General features: G+C 34.2%; 2 protein-coding genes across 3 annotated transcripts; one reads left to right on the top strand and one right to left on the bottom strand.

Annotated features, from left to right (window-relative positions):
* Positions 1-25: 25 nt before the first annotated feature.
* On the bottom strand, positions 26-7,564 carry LOC127791192 (uncharacterized). 2 transcript variants are annotated; one of them, XM_052321029.1, is made up of 7 exons: positions 7,107-7,561; positions 6,943-7,018; positions 6,663-6,793; positions 6,478-6,548; positions 5,917-5,998; positions 3,455-3,503; positions 44-761 (listed from the first exon to the last, which is right to left on the bottom strand). In XM_052321029.1, exons 1-6 carry the CDS (start codon positions 7,464-7,466, stop codon positions 3,483-3,485), a joined length of 741 nt encoding a protein of 246 aa, XP_052176989.1. In that variant the 5' UTR covers positions 7,467-7,561; the 3' UTR covers positions 44-761; positions 3,455-3,482. The 2 variants fall into 2 exon arrangements, with proteins under 2 accessions (XP_052176988.1, XP_052176989.1); XM_052321028.1 differs by lacking the exon at positions 3,455-3,503 and having other exon boundaries at positions 26-761; positions 7,107-7,564.
* A 1,304-nt stretch (positions 7,565-8,868) lies between these two features.
* LOC127789615 (arginine-specific demethylase JMJ22) lies at positions 8,869-12,564 on the top strand. Its single transcript, XM_052318552.1, has 2 exons — positions 8,869-10,253; positions 11,944-12,564. The coding sequence occupies exons 1-2, from the start codon at positions 8,944-8,946 to the stop codon at positions 12,185-12,187; spliced, it is 1,554 nt and encodes a 517-aa protein (XP_052174512.1). The 5' UTR covers positions 8,869-8,943; the 3' UTR covers positions 12,188-12,564.
* The last annotated feature ends 7,620 nt before the right edge of the window (positions 12,565-20,184 follow it).

Genomic DNA, 20,184 nt, shown 5'->3' with positions numbered 1-20,184 from the left:
AAGGGGAAGACATAGTGATGAGTATTTTTAAAAGTTAAAGAAAAATTATTTTTATTTTTAAAAACACAGAATTCTGTCAAAAGTACAGTTACTGCCCCACTGAAATTTTATTAAATTATCAATTTAAAAATTAATTTTTACTTTTATAAATAATTAATGTTGGTCCGCCACCACTGAATTCATTCTGTATATGATATAACAAATAAGGTTAAAAAAAGTTATAATGAGATTGCATTCTAATATAACATATGGTAAGTGAGCATTTTTTTTTTTTTTAACTACATTCCGAATTAAAAAAAGTCTCGGATAAATTTATCAATTAACAAGGAAACCAACGATGGGGCAAAAGGAATGGAGCTGACTCTTTCTAATTCCTCGTCCCAGTAATTCTGAGATGGTTGCGCCCTAGGTAGAATGACAATCATTTATCTCTAATCTTGCAACATATGAAAATGTGATTTTGAAGCATGTTATGTCAGATGGGAAATATCAAAAGTAGTAGTAATTCATGTAACCGATAGGGAGGGCTTCCAATGTGTGAAATGAAGTGCTCGTTTGGTGACCCATAATCTCATTCTTTACAGATCTGAGCGTCAACTACCACCCACCATAGACCCCTCCTGTATCAACAATACAATACTCCCTATATTGACATTCTCACGTAACATAAAACTATTATGAATCTGACATTTGCCTGTTTAATACACCTATTCACGGTGTTTCCTGGCAAAGCAGACACGGGAATGTAGAAGGATGCAATCCTGCAACAGTAGTCAGATGAACAGGTCATCGCCCCATAGAGCACACAATCAATGTGGTACTAGATAATGCATGCAAAAACTTCATTATGAGGTATGCCTAACAACTCTAATTATAAATCCTTTTCACCATTAAGTTTCAGTACACAAATTATGGTTATAAATTTCATGATGTTATAATTTGGCAGGGAGTTGAGTGTATTGAAATGCTTGCCATATTATGAAACAAAATTGACTACTAACAGAAAGGTACAAAAACTTAACATCCACATTAAATTACCGTCATGCCATATTTGATATATATGATGGTACTAAAGCACTCACAGCAGAGACAATGTCCAGTCATACCTTTCAGAAATTGCAAGTTCAATGCAAGAGGCAATTTCTTTTAACTAATACCTTTCAGACAAAATGGAGGACCCTTCCACGGATAAAAACAACTGCTAGAACTCGTCATATATAAAACCCTTAAAAGGAACTAGAATAAATTCAGTTACGCTGGTTAGTAAATTGAATTCTAATCCATCATCACGATTTGCTAAATAACAGTAGAGTTGGTTCTCTCTAAAGGATCCGAACCAGATATCCGTTCATATTTAACTGTGTTTATAACCGTTGCCAATATCCTCAAAAAGGACAGTAGAGTTGGTTCTCTCTGAAGGATCCGAACCAGATATCCGTTCATATTTAACTGTGTCTATAACCGTTGCCAATATCCTCAAAAAGGCAGCTGTTGGCATCCCCAATATGACGCCGTATTGGTCATGCTAATCTCGACGACACACTTCACGCAACATAAAACAACACCATTCTTGTTATTTACTGGCCTTTAAATTGCCGGCAAAGATTATTGAAAACACCAGAGAATTAGCGATGTTTATAACTGCCGTTGATATCCTCAAAAAAGGCAGTAATGGGAATGACCAAAATGACACCGTTTTGGTCATGCTGACCTCACCAGCACACTTTAACACGCAAATTAAAATGACACTGATTTTTGGTTGAGGAAGAGAAGGTATTGCAAATGCCGGCCTCACTTTTTGGTGGTTGATTGGACATTTTTTGGAGATATATTTTTCTTCGAGGATAAAATAAAAGCTTACATGAATATGTTTTGGTGAATGTAAAGAAATATAACAATTACAATGTGAGAGCTAATTTGAAGGTGTATTGGCCCTCTTTTTTTTTTTATTTTATTTTATTTTTTTGGGGGGGGGGTGGGGGGGTGTGGGAATGATTGCAGCTCTGACAATGTATTCATTGTAGAAATTTTAGGCTTATCTTGAAATATGAATACAGGGAATATTTTGACAATATAGACCCTACACACAGGAAGTTGTTGTAATTAAACTTTTGATACTGTGATGAACTTGATACTTTTGTTTAATTTCTTGCCATTGGTGAATGTAAGTGCATTTTTCATTGCTTATGTTGAATATAACTGTTTTTTTTACGTATGGACATTCTTGAAAGTTATTCTTCCTTTGATTTGGTTTGTTGGTCTGTTAAAACATGTGTACAAATTTTGAAACTGACCAGGTGCTGCCAAATTTTTCAAAAATTCATCCCGGCAATTACAAACGTAGATATATGTGCATGCTGAGATAAGAAAGAAACGAGGGCCCCCAGCATTTTTCAGGCAAAACAACGGCCTTTTGGAAACGCCGTTTTCTAGCCTGATTCCCAGCGTTTGCAAAAGTGCCTGCCTGCTAATGCTTATTTTCCCAGCATTTCTATTCTCGTTTAATCATAGCGTTTATTGTCTTATTTTGCAGCGTTTTTGAACCCAGGCTTTTGGAAATTTCGGCGTTTTAGTCATTTCCCGGCGTTTAGAAACGTGCCTTGCCCTAAACATTAACAACGTTTTTTAAGAACCGGGAAAAAACGCAAATGCGGCATTTCCCAGCGTTTACAAACCACCTGGGAATCATATATGAAGTGGCGTTTTTTACATTTAATGGTGTTTTAATAAACGTCATGTTGTGGATTTACCAACGTGTACGAAAACGCTGGGAAATGTTCCCAGCATCAACTTTTTCCGAGGGTTCATGTAAGTGTTGGAACAAACACAAACACCGGGAACAAAATTGCCAGCATTTCTAAGCACCTTTCCCGGCGTTTTCCAAACACCGGGAATTCCCATCTTCCTTGGTGGAAGTAACATATCTTTGAGAATCACCAGCAGAACTCTAAAGAACCCACATATGATAGGCACACACGTGCTATTTAGAACTATGATTTCTGAAAGGAAGAGAGAAGAAAGCAGGAACATGAATCTTCTTACGTACATTTAGAAATACTTGTGTATAAACTGTCATTTTTTTCTCTTCATTCTGTCAATTTTTTTTTTTTTTCCAAACATTAACTTAAGGATCTTTTACCTTCTATGTTGTCCACCAACCCTCTCTCCTATTTTCTTCGCCAAATTGAATTGGACCATGTAACCTCTAACCAAACAACTAAGGCATTTGAATTTGGATGACAAATAAAAGTGATTAGCCAGATTACCAGATTGTGTCAAGACTATTTTGACTAACAGCGTCATCAAATTGGGATCATCCTAATTGGGTTAAATCTAATCCATTGAGAGGTTGCAACAGGGCTATGCCATTTATGTAACTCTCCTAGAAAACAAAGTTAAATAAGGACTGCTACATCACCAGAGGAAGAAAGTAGAATTAGAAAGCAAATCACACCTGTCACATGGAACGCCATCCACAGTTTCTATTTGAGAGGCTTCAAACCCTGCACAATTTCAAATTGAAGCTTCATTTGTTCTGTGCCATCTTTAAAACTCAAAATGAATAAAGATGATGGGTCATGTCCCTAGGAGTAATGGAAGGTCAATATTGTAATAGAGATATAATAAAGGGATAATCTTGTAATAGGGTTATAATAATTGTTAGGATATATTTTAGCAAGTGGTTAGAAGCATATGGGAGCATGTGCTAGGCTGTTAGAAGGCAAATATGCCTATATAAGGTTGTTGTAATAGGTTTGTTTCTTTATCTAGGAATTAATGAGTTGAAATATGATTTCTCCTCCTCCGAATTCTCTCCCTTTCTTGATCTTCTGATAGGAACCCCGATAGAATTCCAATAGCAATCAAATATCAATAGTTTCCAATACTTTTCAGCAGAAAACAAGAATAAACCAGGGCATTCGAGAGGCCCTAACTCTCCCAATTCTTCTATCAAAAACCAGCTACCCCTCTCTCTCTCCTCCCCTCATACTTATACCTCTCCTCACCACCTTTCTAACTAAATTCCCCATTCACATGCTGATTATTACCTTTCTAACTGAATTCCCCATCCACATGCTGATTATTCCCTCAGCATGTGGATTACAATTCTACCCCTCCCATGCACACATGCTGGTTGTTACACCTGCATGTGCTGACCCCTTACTCCAATCTTCATGCCTTCGGCTGCTTGCGGTGTCTTTGATAGGTCTGGTGCACCAGCGGCCTATCATCTTCATCTCCTTCTTTTCTGTTCTTCTAATTCCCCTAACATTTCTTCTAATTTCCCCCTCATTCTTTCAAATCTCCCCCTAAATTCCTTCTGTTCTTGGCCTTAACTGAATCGGATTCTTCCGATTCCCAAACTGATCCTAGGTTAAGCCCTAAGTTCATGACAATGGGGAAAGGAGAAAGGAGATTATTACATCCTTACACATGGAATTTTGACATAATATCACCTAGTTACTAATGAGAAGATTTTCTGAGTGAGAAAAACCAATGAGATGCTTCAATTTTCTTCAAATTCAATTACCTAGAATGCTCATCTTTTTTCATTAATCACAGACTGATGTCCTATCATGTCACTACATGCAGAATGCTTTCTACAAATGCAAGCTCACGCTGTATCAGTTATAAACCAAGAGGTCTGCTCTTGAAAAGTCAATAAACAAAAAGAAAAGGTAGTTCTCCTGCCTATAGTACATACATAAATCAAGGCCAAATCAGATAAATGTAAATTAATAAACTACTAATATGTATCTCACAACAAGAAATATTTTATGGCTCTGTATGTGTTAAATTGTGAGTCAACAAAAAAGCTTCAACACGCTTGGGATGCTTAGTGTCAACCGTGTGAGGAAAAATACAAATGAACACAGGAAATAAATTAGGGATCTAATGATCAAGTAGCAAATCACAGATTATGAACCCATCTTAGAGGATGGAAAGGTTGCTTATGAGGGAAAAAATGATGAAACAATGACAACAATGTGGATGGCTGTTCAAAGACGAAGCAGCTCCACTATACAGAGAGGAGGGTGGAGGAAGGTCCTTGAAACGAAGTAAATTGAGAATTGTACATAGAACCTAAGTAGAGTTAATAGCAAAGCCTCTCTTAGCAGAACTGGTGAAGAGAAAAAACTTTATTTTTTGGTGCCAAGTCACAAGATCCCATGCTAAAAGGCAACTGAAATTGTCCAACAAACCCAACTCTTTCTCCTCGTTTAGTCAAAATTATTCAGACATCTAAGTCAGAGTACCATTATCTCAAGGTTTGGCCTTGGCACTTAATTTGCCAACTGTTAAAGAATATGTTTCACCTCACCACTTGATTAGATTAACTGTTAAAATATATACATTCCCTGTTTAGTTAGCTAGCAAACATGTTTTGAAAATGGAATTGATAAAGTAAGATATAGAGATGTAATTTATGGTATCTATGACTTGTCACACATCAATATAATTTTGAATGCCAATAATGGGTACACCCCTGCTACTCTGTCATTGCATGGGGGCACATGTGAATATTGACATGTCTAATAACACATCTTCTGACTGCAAATGCAATGCCCACAAAGAAAAACACTGGTCTTTAAAGGGCTCTTTTGTTGCCAACATGAACTTAAACTGCAAATCAGAAATTTGAAGATAGGCCGTTCAAAAAAGTGAACCTTTTTGGTTTATTTCATTATGGTATAAAAAAATATTTGTTGATTTTTTATCGTAGACACATTCAAGCAAATGCATTTCACAAACAGATTCCAAAAACTGTTCCTGTTCCAGATAAATTTGTCACAAAAGAAAATTCACATTAAGGCTGAGACCATGGATTAGGTCTATCAAGCATGTAAACTAAGGCAGATATTGCAAAGCCAGATGACACATGATGAATTACATTATAGTAATTAGCAAAGATACCTTAGACATCCTGAACTCATTGACTGCCATTCTGAGAGAATCATCTGAAAGTATCAAGCGAGACAGCGCCCCCGTGCTTAAACTGCAATAAGTGCAATTAAAAAAGAGGAAGAACCAGAAATCAAAATTATTACAAATGCTATTCTACTAAACTCTGGCTTTAATCACAACTACAACAGACCTATCCATATTTTTCTATCAGTTGGAAAAGACTGTTATCAATGCAATTACTGATTCAGCACCTCTGCAGGACCACTGCATCATGTACATGAATTACATTTTTATTCTGTATAAAAGTATCAAGCTACATCCAAAATAGACATTGCCGATCCCAAAAGTAACAGCTTTTCTTATTGACCATGGTGATTTAGATCTGTCTGGAATCAACCCATATAATTCAAAAAGGACAGTCATTCCTCAACTTTGGTAGTTCCTGCAACCTAGCATTTTAAATGCAAAGCTTGCACTATCCAACAGAGCAGATGGGGGATATATGCATGAGTAGAACACCTTAAATGTTTGGATGGATCCATGTACAAGGCAGAGCATAAAGTGACGTACCCCAACTTCCTTGCTGCATCAGATATAGAACCTTCAACTGCAATTATTAGATCTAACAAAGCTTGCATTCCCTGTGCATTTAATAGAGGAACTTACAATTAATATTCTTATCCTCCATATCCAATTGGCATAAATAGGTTGAAAAAATTCTAGTTAATGAAGAGGTGAAGGTTGCTGGCAGACACCAAAACAAATTTTGGATTATTTGGCCCTATCTGTGGACCACAATCCGATCCTCTGATGGTTGACTTTGCAGGAAGAATTTGGCGGAGCTCTTGAGGAGGCGAATATGCATCAAGATCTACTGTATTCCTGACTAGCCAGAAGAATTATTAATTACCTATTAGGGAGATATTCAATTTCAGTGTAAGGGTATAACCATGTCCTTGCATGTATATACTAAAGAATGCCACCTCCAGCACCCTGAATATTCTAAATTGGAACTTCAGTAAGAAAAATGCGTACCTTTAAGAGCCAACAGGGTTCGGAGACGAGCTAGGGCTGCCCCACGGTTCTTATGCTGTGACCTATCCTCTACAGCCTGGCAAAAAACGAGTACCAATCATTCAAGAAACGAACGCTAACAAAGGCATAAACCGGAATCGAACAGGATAAACATATATATGTACTTGAGCAACGATGCCAGTAGGGAGGTGCGTGAGACGGACGGCGGATTCGCGCTTGTTGCGGTGCTGGCCGCCGGGGCCGGACGCCTTGAAGGTGTCCATCTCGCACTGCCTCATCAGCTCTTCGTCGGTCATTGCCAGGAACTGTCGGCCGCCACCATTGGCGTTGGAAGTAGCGGCGCTGCTGTAATTGGACGAGGAGGCAATTCGCAGGGCAGCGTGGTTGGTGAAGCTGTGGGCATAAAGGCCTTGGCAAGCATAATGAATCAAATGCGAAGATGAAGAGGGAGCGAAGGTGATTCTTGCATTGGTTCTGCTGATTTGGGAGAGAATTGATTTGAAGAGAGAGTGCTGAAGCGCCATCAGGGCTTGACTTGTGGAATTGGAGAGGAAGATGGGATTTGAGCCGAATCCAGTGGCCCGTTTGTGATTGAGCTTCAAGTCACCACCTGTAAGTTTAACGTCAAACATACATAACATGGAGATGGCGTTTGATATATCCTTTTTAATTTTCTCTCTAGCTTAATTTAGTTAGGTTAAATTGAAAATCTAAAACTAAATTTTAAGTTTTTGATACCTTAATTAAAATCAAAATATTAATTATAATTAAAATGTCACTTCATTTATTAAATAATCAAATATTCTTTATAATTAAAAACTCTATTCCCCATACTTCTCATCAATCCCCAACCAGGCTTTGGCTTTGAGTTTAAAAATTGGATGGAATTTGATTCAGACCTCAAACTCAACCTTTTTCATAATGACTTTAAATTTATGATATTATTAATATTATAAAATTTATATTATTATATTTTTAGACTCTCTAAACGTTTTTATATTAAAACTTTTAAATGGTACAAAGAAATAGTAAATAAATACCCTTATAATTACAAACATTATTTTGACATTTAAAAAATATAATAAATAAATACCCTTAAAATTTAATATTATATTATAATTTATCTCTTAACATTAATTAACTTTAGTTAAATATTAAAAATTGACCACACTATTATTGTATTTAAAAATTTTCCCTTATTTCTCATTTTCCATTCTCTTTTTTCTTAAATCTCTCTCTCTCTCTTAAGTGACAACAGACAGACAGGATGATATTTAGCATCCCTACTCCAGCCCCCCCTCTTTGTATATACATGCATATATATTTTATTTATATATAAATATGTTACTTATTCTATTAAACATAAAAAATATAAAAATATATTATCCATTATATATTTTTCTATATTTATAACTATATACGTTAATATGTAGATTTGGGATTCAAGATGCCTGATTTCACCTTACTTTCATCAAATCTTATAAAAGAATAAGTTTGAAATGTTTTGATCTCATAAGGGCAAGGAACGGGGAAAAATTGCGTATGGAATATAAGGTGATATATTGAGTTTTGGGACAAAGAATTAAGAAAATACATAAAATGATATATTAGGTTTTGAGGATAAAAGTAAAATAAAGTCATCTTAACCTCTTTGTCAATCTTATTTGTAATTGTTTTTTTTATTTTTTATTTTTTTAAACTCATAAGAGAAAAAAAAAAAAAGAAACACAGTAAGATATCAATTTATTTTTTTTAATTTTTTAAAATTAAAAGAGAGAGAAAAAAGAATAAAGGGTAAGATGATTAATTTACTTTATGTTTAGCAGGGAAAAAATTATTATTATTTTTAAATATAAAAAATAATTTTTATAATTATATCTGATTATTATAAGTTTCACTAAATAATTATTCGAAATTTTCACACACCGTGGTATTTGCTAGTTGGTCTCTCCCCCCTTTTTCATTCCCTCGTTCCTTCTGCTTCCTCCTCCGCCTCCTGCGATGATAGGATGCAAGAATTTGTTGTTGAAACCCACGGAGAGAAATCGGAAGAGAAAGAGACGGATAAAGAATGGCATCCCAACTGTTCTCAGAGAGCCAAACATTACTTTCAGGAAACAACAAGAGCCGCCGCCACCAGAACCAACAGAAGAGGGAGAAGAGAAAGAAGAAGGTTTCAGCTTGAAGCCATCAGCCCCATCCCAAAGTCACGGCGTTCAGCCACTGGGCAATCTCTATTTTAGCGCCTCATCTCATAATTCAAGAAACACTGGCCTTGGTAATCTCCAAATCCTCACTGATGAGCTTGTTCTTGAGATTCTCGGCTTGTTAAGCGGCACCCATTTGGGTGTTCTCTCCACCGTGAGTAAATCTTTCTATGTCTTCTGTAACCACGAGCCGCTTTGGCGAAACCTTGTGTTGGAAAATTTCAATGGTGGGTTTTTGTATAATGGGTCTTGGAAATCAACTTTTGTTGCTGGGTATAGGCCGTTGTTTGATGCTTCTTGCATTGGGTGTTCGGGTTTGAAGGTGAGGGATTTTTACTCGGATTATTTGTTCCAGAGTTGGCTCTGTGCTAATCTTGAGATGAAGCCCGAGTGGCTTGAAAGGGATAATATACAGAGGACGAGAGGAATTTCGGTTGAAGATTTTGTATTGAATTTTGAGGAACCAAATACGCCTGTTTTGCTTGAAGGATGTATCGATGACTGGGTTGCATTGGAGAAATGGGACAGGGATTATTTGGTTGAGATGTGTGGTGAAGTGAGGTTCTCAGTAGGGCCAGTGGAGACGAGGCTTGAAGAATATTTTAGGTACTCAGATCAGGCAAGGGAAGAAAGGCCCCTTTATCTTTTTGACCCAAAATTTGCTGAGAAAGTTCCAATATTGGGGTCGGATTATCAAGTTCCGAGACACTTTAATGAGGACTTGTTCAGTGTTTTGGGCAATGAGAGGCCAGATTATAGATGGATTATTATTGGACCAGCTGGGTCTGGTTCATCTTTCCACATCGATCCTAATTCAACATCAGCTTGGAATGCTGTGATCAAAGGGTCCAAGAAATGGGTATTGTTTCCCCCTGATGTGGTACCTCCTGGGGTGCATCCAAGCCCGGATGGGGCAGAAGTGGCCTGTCCCGTTTCAATAATTGAGTGGTTCATGAACTTTTATGATGCTACAAAGAAATGGAAAAAGAAACCCATTGAATGTGTTTGCAAGGCTGGGGAAGTGATCTTCGTACCAAATGGGTGGTGGCATTTGGTGATCAACTTGGAGGATTCTATTGCAATTACCCAAAATTTTGTTAGCAGGTATGAGCTTATTCTATTTAGCACAGCATGTGGTCGAGAAAGTTCTAATAACTTTCTGTTATAATTTTGTCATAGGTTTTGGTTTATAAAACTTATTTGTAGAAAGAGCTGATTTCTTAGCTGGATGGTGATGGCTAATTGTTATTGGCCTTTCTTAGACTAAACTTAAGTAATAGTTTATGAATTAATTGAATGCAATGCCTCGGTACATTTTCCTGACCAAGTCTTGAATTAGTTCTTTAGCCCTGCTCCTAAGGAGCGTGCTTCTGTGATTTTCCTGCAAAACATTGGAAGAGAGTCTTATCAATGCCCTAGAAATTCCCATAACAACTTGGCCTGATTTGCAGTTCTCTTGATAAGATGCCATAAGGGTTGGTCTCTCTTTGATTCATTACAACCATCTAGACTTCCTTGTAGGTCAATTTTTCATTTTAGGTCCCAGTGTGACCTTTTTACCCAGTGGAGTCTTACCTCTAGCTCCATGAAGTGATAACTCAACTCCAAGTTCTCTGCACAAAACTCTCAAAAGTTACCAGATAACTTTCAACCGCTGGCTCACAACTGTTGACTCAGAGTTATATGGCTTTTCCTCTTTCTGCCTTTCTAAGGCTTTTACCTTATTCAGGGTATTTACCATTCAAATTATTGGGTTCACCATGTTGTTTCTGTAAATATAAAATCCAAGCAATCAAATGTCAAAGTTAATCAGGTGCTCTATAAAGTACAAATGACTATTAACCGTAGCTCTTACATTTTTCCTTCTTGACAAATCAGAGTATTAAGGTAGAACAAGGTTTCCCTTATAATGTTGCAGTTATCAAACTTGAAAGGTTTAATTAAGTACAACAGACTAATTGATTTCAATTCATCTTTATGTATACAGTTCTAGTTCACTTATTTCTATATTACATTTTTCAGTATTCATTTTGTGCTCAACATGATCTTTGTTTTATAAGGCTGCTTCTATTTACAATCACAACTGTTTAAGTATTAAGTGATGTTCTATGTTATAATTATAACAAGAGATTCTCTTGCATCATATCATAGGAGATGTTGATCCTTGACATTTGCCCTTTTTTTTTTTTTTTTTTTTTTTTTTTTTTGGGGGGGGGGGGGGGGGGTTAATAAAGGTGAAATGCAAGCTTCCTTTCACAATTGTGGTTAGTGTTTTTTGTTCTTTTCAATGAATATGGTCTGGATTTTGAGCGGCACGTATCCCATAAAAATTACATTTTTGAAAGGGAAATTTTGGTGACTGATGAAAATAGATGGTTGGCCATGGAGGAAATGAAAAGAGTTAATGGCATTATTATCATATTTTGCTGATTGAAAATGGCGTGAAATGTTCTGTGAATGTTAAGATTGCTAAGACAAGTTTTCACAAGGAATTTCAGGGAGAAGAAATTGACGAAGAAACACTGAATTCATATATGTAGTTATTTGGCGGTAACAATTGTTGTTACAACAATGAATGGTGATAATTTAACGCAGGAACAATATTCATTACAAGTCTGTAACTATTTCCATGATATTAATATGCATAATGATTATCAAAAAAATGTCCGGCAGTTGCTGCAATAAAGATCTTGCTGATCTCTGATGAAATGCATATCATCTTTTCTATGTGACCTACTGGAAAAAAAATAAATTATTTGAAGGTTCTTAGGGTGGTTGTTTTTCTGCGGTGCAGGAGGAATTTGTTAAATGTCCTGGATTTTCTTATGAGGCCAAATGCGGATACACTTGTATCTGGAACAAGAGATCGAGTCAAGCTGTTTGATAAGTTTAAGAATGCAATTGAGGCATCGTTCCCGGGACTTATTGACCAGTTGGCAATAAAAGTGGAGGAGAAAAAGATCCAGCAGAAGAAACTTACCTTCTGGGAGTCGGTAACAGATTCCAATGCTGGTGCCTTCAAGTTTTCTTTCTCATGAAACACCCATGAAGTCCAAACTCGGCGAAAGAAAAGAAAAGAAAATTGTGTTGCACCTTGCTAATATCTCTTGTGAGTCCAGAGTTTGGAAAATTTAATTGGATACTGAATCACTGTCTTTCCTTGTGCCAAAAGAAGAAGAAGAAGAAGAAGAAGAAGAAGAAGAAGAAGAATTTTGTTTTTCCCAACTTGCAGATTTTAGAAAGGGAAAATTTAGGATTTGGAAGGAACATTATTAGATTAATGACAGTTTTGATTACATTGAGGAGAACTATTTAAACACATCTGGAATTTGTTAGTTAAGATTACATTGCTGTAATGTGATTACTTTTGTGAAATCAATTGACAGTTTTCATTTGGCTGCAATATTATTATCCATTCACTTTGGTGTCGTATTCAACAAGAGATCAACACACATGGAGACTGGCTTCTTCATTCGCCCTCCTTTATTGCATTACACATGGCTTAGCTTATTTGCTTCTTAAGATTGTGCACCATTGATCTTAAAAACTTTTGCATGCAACTTGGAGATGCATCTGTAGTTGTCAACTGCACCCATCAGTTCAGAAGGGTTTAGATTCTCCGCAAAGGCTTTCTTCTTCTGAAGATGATTAGATTATCATGTACTGCTTTCGGTTTCAAGAAAGAAAAGTAGTTGGTCAGCTCTGACAGTTGGAAAATGTTTTTAGAGTATGGGCAATGATCTGTTGCTCGTCTGAAGCAGGCATGCAGGGAGGGTGGAGCCATGCCCCTCTGTGATTTTATTCACGTTAAGCAAATTTTATGTTGTTCGATGCATATAACATAATAATCTACTTTAGAGTATTACTTTTTACGAGAATGTTAAAACATTAATATTTTTATGTGACATAAAAAATATTTTATACAATATAAATAGTATACATCTTGTATTTGTGTTGTATAATATATTTTTTACATTATAAAAAGCACATTTTGCATTATATAAATTCAAAATATATAGATTATAGAGCTTTATAAAATTTTTCCCAAATCCTTGAACAATCTGCCAATGTCTTTGTGCATTGAAATGGGGTTAAATATAATATATATATATATATTACTTAAAATTAATAATTATAAATAAATGTATGGAGATCTAATTTAGCATAAACATTATTTTAGTATAGTCATTAATTAAGGGTTAATCCAACCTTAAATACAGTAATTTGGCATTGATCATCTCCCAATTTTATGATTAATCACTGCAGACAAAGGCAGATATCTGCCCTGGTCTCCACCAGAAGCAAAATTAATTAAGCTGTTTCATGAATATGAACAATTTTTGATCGACGCTCAAATCATCCGCCAATCATCAATTCGTCATGTCAAAAGCATTACCATTCTCTGAACCCACCTCGTCTCGGCCTCGAATCGAATCTCTCCTGCCACGGAGAGCGCCGTCCGTTTTCACGGCCGAAATCGAAGTAGAAGAAGACGGAGAAACCAGTGTACTAATCGGACCTTCCTTTCCAGTTAGGCGTTGAACAAGCTGCATGAATTCCTGAGGAGTGGCGTGGATGATGGTCGGCGGCCTCAAATGCATGAGAGCGGGCGATCGGCATCTCTTCAGTACGGGCCTCTTGATCGTCGGGAAGTTCCTGTTCTTGTTCGCCATGCCGCTTCGATCACGATCACCATTAACGGAAAGCGCAGAGTCAGTTTAAATTTGTTGCTTCTTGTTCCTTCTGTTGGGCAATTAACTGGTATCCCAGTGACGAGGAGGAGCTTAAATTTAATTACGTACTTTGGGAAGAAGATAAGGAAAAGAAGCAGAGTCAAATTTCTAATTAGGGTTTGGAAGAAGGTTGGGTTCGTTCAGGACTTATAATTAAGCTGTCCAGGGATAGAATGAATGAATGAATGATTGAATTGAATGCATGAATGATCGATGATGGTATGGATTGGTACGAAATGGTCAAACATGCTTGCATGGTCTCTTCCTGTTTTGAATGTGTCTCCCAGTCCTAGCTTAGACATATATATATATATAGTCGGATTTTCACATTGCATGGCTATGGCTCCACTTGAATTGGTGGCTGTATTGGTTAAAATTGGATGTTTTAATTGGTCTGAGGTGGCGGCGGCGGCGGCAATGTTGAGGCCACTGATGGTGATAATCCCACACCTTCAGTTATTTAAGATTTAAAAAGTGATGAGTTAATCAAGTCATACTATTGAATTTTTAGATAACACATAGTTTTTAAAGATGGATTTTAAACCTTTCTATTTAAAATACATGTAAAGTTTTAAAACTATTTAGTGTTTAAATTGATAACCTATTTAGATAAATGTGATTTAAGTTATTATTTATATAGTTATGTGTATTGTTTGAAAAAAATAATAAATTATTAGAACTTAATAAAAAGATTAAAATATACATATTGCTAAATAATATAAATAAAATTTATAAAAATATTAATTTTTAATAAAAATAAATTATAAATTGATATCTACCTAATAAAATTTTTACTATTATATAATGATAAATTATATATAATTATTAAAAAAATAAATTAATATAATAATTTATATTTAAATTTAATTTATAAAAATATTAAATATATATATTGAGACATTGAAATATTTACATATATGTTAAATATATATAAAATATAAAAATATAGAAAAAAAAATGGCAGGGGATGAAGGCAATGATGAAGGTGACGAAATAGAGGTAACGACTATGATAGAGATGGAGACGACAAATGCTATGAGGTGGTGACAATGATAGGGTTGGAGGTAGCAATGGAGACAACAAAAGAGATGGAGATGGAGTTGGAAGTGGCAATGACAATGAGGGTTTGGAGGTTGCAGTGGTGAAAGAGATAGAGATGGAGGCAACGACAAATAGAAAGGCAGGGAGATAAGCTTAAAAATATCATAATTGTTTAGAAGACAAAAATGTAAAACATATGATCAACTTTATGGTGTTTAAGATTTACCGATAGCTTATAAGTGGTCAAAACACTAAGCCAAATATGGCCTAAGTTAGAGTGCCATTCATCATGTGAATTTTAAATAATGATTTCCACAACATTATGTTATTTTGGAATATTAGTACCAAAAAGTCAAAATTTTTCGATTTGTGGCAATTTTATTCAATCCTTCTAATTTTGGCAATTAAAGTCAAATTTGTAAAGTTAGTACCAATTTTATCCAATTTGGAAAAACGGGCTGCCCGTCCGTTATTTTAATAGCAATTTTTTTTTATAATAAAATGTTAAATACATTTTTTTAGTGTGTGAGTTTAATTTTATATTTTTTTATAATAAAATGTTAAACTGTTATACAAAGTTGTATTTAACAAAATTGTACGATCGAGTAACCCGTTTTTTCTATTTGGCTAGAATTGCAGAATTGAAAAAATGAACTGTTCGACTGTACAATTTTGTTAAATATATATAGAATTGTATAACAGTTTAACATTTTATTATAAAAAAAATGTATCATTCAAATGTAATATATTTGCTGTGTGATTCTAAAAAGAAATAGACTATTTTAACATTTGTGTAATATAGTAAGAGAGTTTATGTTTTTTTTTTTTTGACCTTTTAAGGGAGTATAATTTTCTATCTTGTATTTCAAAAAATTCTGGTGAATATATATGTGTATATTACTTTAGTTGTTTTCATGAAATAATTATTTATTATAGCTTATAAAATGACTTTGTTATCTGTTGAAATTTTTTAGGGATTGTATAAGAATAAAATGAGAATGAGGGTGATTTGTTGTGGAGCTATCTAAAAAATTGGTCCGAGATAAAATGGACTATTTGTTTGGAGCTATTTAAAAAGAAAGTGAGGGTAATTTGTTTAGATGATTTTCATACAATAAAAAATTAAACTTACACACTCAAAAAATGTATTTAACATTTTATTATAAAAAAATTACTATTAAAATAACTGCCGAGCAACCCAGTTTTCTAATTTGGATAAAATTGCTATTAACTTTACAAATTCGACATTAATTGTCAAAATTAAAAGAATTGGATAAAATTGCCACAACTTGAAAAGTTTTGACTTTTTTGTGCTAATAGTCCTAAATTTTATGGGTGGAGCTATGAATTAGATAGAGTGGATTTAATCCATATGTGCTTCAATTCAAAATTTCAATTTTACTTTTGGGTGTTAGAAAAAATAAATCTTATATTATAAAAATTAGAATAATTACATGATATGATACTCTATACATTGGAAATAAAATATCTATATATAAATATATATTTTTTATTTAGACTCAAGAGTAATAGTTTAATAAGTTTAATCCATTTATATTTATGTCTCTCACAACCAAAATTAGATGTATAAATATATCTCATTCAAATTCTTTTTATCTCATCAAACATAAGAATTAGTGTCTTAAGTTCACATTATTATTGCTTTTGTGAACAGCTATCATTTCATTTGCGACCACTGTGACCTTTGGAAATGGAAATAAACAAGATATGGACTAATAACTATACCTCTTTTTCTTTTTCTTTTTTTTTTTGTTTTAATACCTATATTTCCTTTTCTATGCTCTTATTTATATTTATTGGGTAATTAATGTATTTAATTTTTTATTTTCATCTTTGTCATATAATTAATATTCATTAAATATTTATACCTATTCAAAATAAAAAATTAAAGAGTATCTCATGTTCATATATAAACAATTTGAACCATTTGACATCAATCCGTTATAAGTTGAAAACTCAAAAACTTAATTAAGAGAGTTTGTGTATACCATAAAATTTGTCAAAATAGAAAATCAGAAGATTCAATTCTCATTCCAACAGCTTCCATATATTTTAATTGGGTATTAATATTTAATAAAATAAAAAATTATTAATTATTATTATACAGGGAAACAAGCACTACGAAGAAGAAGAAAAAGACTTATATTAACTTGTCACCTTAGCCTATATATATAGTTGGATAATGCTATTTGTATATAAAGATTTTTATAGGTAGATTTATAGAATGAAAATTTAGAGATAAATTGAGGATTTATTGCGATAAATTTACGATATTTTCTTCTCTTCTCTCTCTCTCTTTCTCCTTTCCCCTTCAACACTGCCTCTCATAGCCTTCATCACGTCGTTGCCTTTGCCTCGCCTCCGGCCGCTACCTCACGCTCGTCGCTCGACACCCGTTGCTGTCTCGTTTGGCTGATGCCTCGCCTCTTGCCTGACTGATCGTTGCCACTTGCCGTCTGTTGCATTCTCACTTGGCTGCCTTGCCTCTCGCGATGGCAGTCGACCAGGCAAGAGGCGAGGCGTTGGCCAAGCGAGATAGTGATGGGCGTCGAGCAGCAAGGGCAAGGCAGTGACCGTCAGCCATGCGAGGTAGCGGCGGGTAGCGAGTGCGAGCCAGTGACTGCACTCTCACCTTGTAAGTAAAACAAAAAACAAAACATAATAAAAATTTTATATTTTTTCCTTTATTTTGGTGAGAGGTTTATACTCGTCTTGTACGAGTGCAGTTGTAGTCCAAATTTAAATTTATATTTAATTGATGAGTTCAGATCGTCCACTGAGAGATTTATTTATGGTAAAAGAAAAAGAATGTCACACACATGCACACGCATTTGGATGAATTGGCAATAAGATTTTTTTATGAATTTTTTTAGATAACAGATACTAGGAAATAAAGTAAGATAGAAGTTGAAATAAACGCTCAAGGTGTGAATATGAAATTGGATAGCACTTGAGTTAAGACAATTTCAGCACCAACCCGTTAATTCCCAAATTTTAGCAGAAAATATTAGCAACATTAATTTAATTTCAAATATGAGGGTTTGTTATTAAATGTAATTAGAGATGGTGATAGTTCTAATTTAAGCAATCCCCATACATGATATGCGAGATTCTAATTTAAGCAACTACCATAAATCTAATTGTAATTAATACACAAAATGACTAAATTAATCATCCGAGTTTGAGTATGATAGCGTTTTCAGTTCTAGTAACTCTCATGCGTGACATGAAAGCTCTAAGTTAGGCTTACACTCCAATCCAAACCTAGTGATTTCTCAATAATTAAGACACACTCATACTGAAATTTAAATTAATATTATTCATTTAAAGTGCAGCTTTCTTTGGAAATCATTGGCGTTGGACACTGTCTTTGCCTTAACCCAAAATTAGATTTAACTACTTATCTTCATTTGAAAGTTAATTGACAGGAATTTAAATGATGTAATTTAAATAACAGAATTTAAATGACGTAATTTAAATAACAGAATTTAAATGACAGGAATTAAAATAGTAGAAACTAACCGGCTATTTAGGCGGTGAATAATTAAATGACAAGAATTAAAATTACAGAAATTTAAAGGCATAAACTAATCGGACATTTAGGCCGTGGATAATAAAATAACAATAAATGATATAAGAATTTAAAAAAAGAAAGAAATGAATTAAGATCACAAGAGAAAACAATAGAGAAAATAAGAGAGAACAAAATCAATTCTCAAATAGAGAATTCTAAGAAAACAACTAAGTTTTGATTCAAGAATAATAATCACCTTTACAAATGCAATAGATGCAATACAAACCACACATTTCAATTATTCAACTAGACATAATTATATCTAATGAGCACTCACACACTTAAAGTTAAATGGATTTTAGCTATAATACACACCTAAAGTTAAATAGATTTTAGCTAAAATGCACACCTAATAAAACACTCATAAAGTTAATTGGATTTTAACTATAATACACACTTAATAAAGTACTCATAAAGTTAATTGAATTTTTTATCTTCATTAGGAAAAAAAAAAAATAATGCTTGGCCCTTTTCCAAATGATGTCTTTCATGGATTGCTCAAGTTGGGCCTTAATTCTTCATTCTTCTTCATGAGCTTTTAATTCTTCATGGGTTGGGTTTGAATTCTTCATTCTTCAATCTAATTTGAGTCTCCAAACCTATCTTCTTCATGCCTACAAGCAAACAATTAAGTGTTATTAAATTATATATTATGTATATATTTATATGATATATTATATGGTATATTATATATTTATATATTATATAAATGCTCCATGCATGCACTCCATTGAGTATATGTATTATGTTATAATATATATATATATATTACACATAACTATTTAATTAAATCATTTTAAAATTAAAATGGTATTATAATTATAATAAAATTTTATAAAATTAATCACTAATCAGGCCGCAATTGACGACACTGAAGGGGAAGGAGAGGAGAGAGAGAGTGGATTGAAAAATGTAAAATGGTTGCTGAAATAAGAGAGAAATGGGCAAAATAGTTTTGTCAAGTTACTTGTATATTCATCTCTAAATGGACTTATGTTCAAATAGCATGATAGATATATAGCCACACAAACTGAAGAATTTTATTCCTTTATTATAAGGAAGAGGGTACGCATGTGATGTGATGACGTGGAGTCTCTCTCCCGCTGCATGCATGCAATGCAATGCAACAGTGAAATAAAAGCATAGATAGAGATACGGAATGATTAATTATATCATTCCATCTGTAGATAATAGTTAGTGATTCATAATTTTAATCAAACAAAACTGTTTTTCTCTTTCTCTCTCTCCAATTTTATCTCTATGGTACAGTTTTGAAATGGCAATGGCGTTCATTTGTTGACTGAAACCAAACTATGCTGGAATTTTGAACCATCCCCATTTGCCATCGATTCATCTGCTTCTCCGAGTGGACTCGCCCCACTCGCCCTCTATTTATCATCTCTTTCTTTACTTACTGTCTCAGGTGATTCTCTCTTGGATCTTTTCCTTCGATTTGTTCTCCCATTTTCACACTTTTCCTCTGCTTCTCATGCATTAATGTGAATATACATACATATTTCACGTTAAACATATCTTCCATCCTATTTTTGCGCGTCAGATTTCCTGAATTTTTGATTCGCTGTCTGGTCGCATTCTCGTTTTCTGAAAATTAGAGTTCGTCTTCCGTTGAGGACATTATATGTTCCATTTCTTTCTTTTATCTTTA

The sequence above is a fragment of the Diospyros lotus genome, chromosome 14 (genome assembly GCF_014633365.1).
Source record: "Diospyros lotus cultivar Yz01 chromosome 14, ASM1463336v1, whole genome shotgun sequence".
Lineage (NCBI taxonomy): Eukaryota > Viridiplantae > Streptophyta > Magnoliopsida > Ericales > Ebenaceae > Diospyros > Diospyros lotus.
Note: the sequence above shows the minus strand (reverse complement) of the source record. Positions and strands in the feature narration are given on the sequence as shown.

Excerpts from the sequence above, each read along its gene's own strand:
- LOC127791192 (XM_052321028.1), bottom strand. The coding sequence starts at position 7,466 with ATGGCGCTTCAGCACTCTCTCTTCAAATCAATTCTCTCCCAAATCAGC. Across the intron at positions 7,019-7,106 it reads CTACTGGCATCGTTGCTCAA|GCTGTAGAGGATAGGTCACA; the intron begins GTACATATATAT and ends GTTTTTTGCCAG. Across the intron at positions 762-5,916 it reads ATGAGTTCAGGATGTCTAAG|GATTGCATCCTTCTACATTC; the intron begins GTATCTTTGCTA and ends CTACTGTTGCAG.
- LOC127789615 (XM_052318552.1), top strand. The coding sequence starts at position 8,944 with ATGATAGGATGCAAGAATTTGTTGTTGAAACCCACGGAGAGAAATCGG. Across the intron at positions 10,254-11,943 it reads ACCCAAAATTTTGTTAGCAG|GAGGAATTTGTTAAATGTCC; the intron begins GTATGAGCTTAT and ends TCTGCGGTGCAG.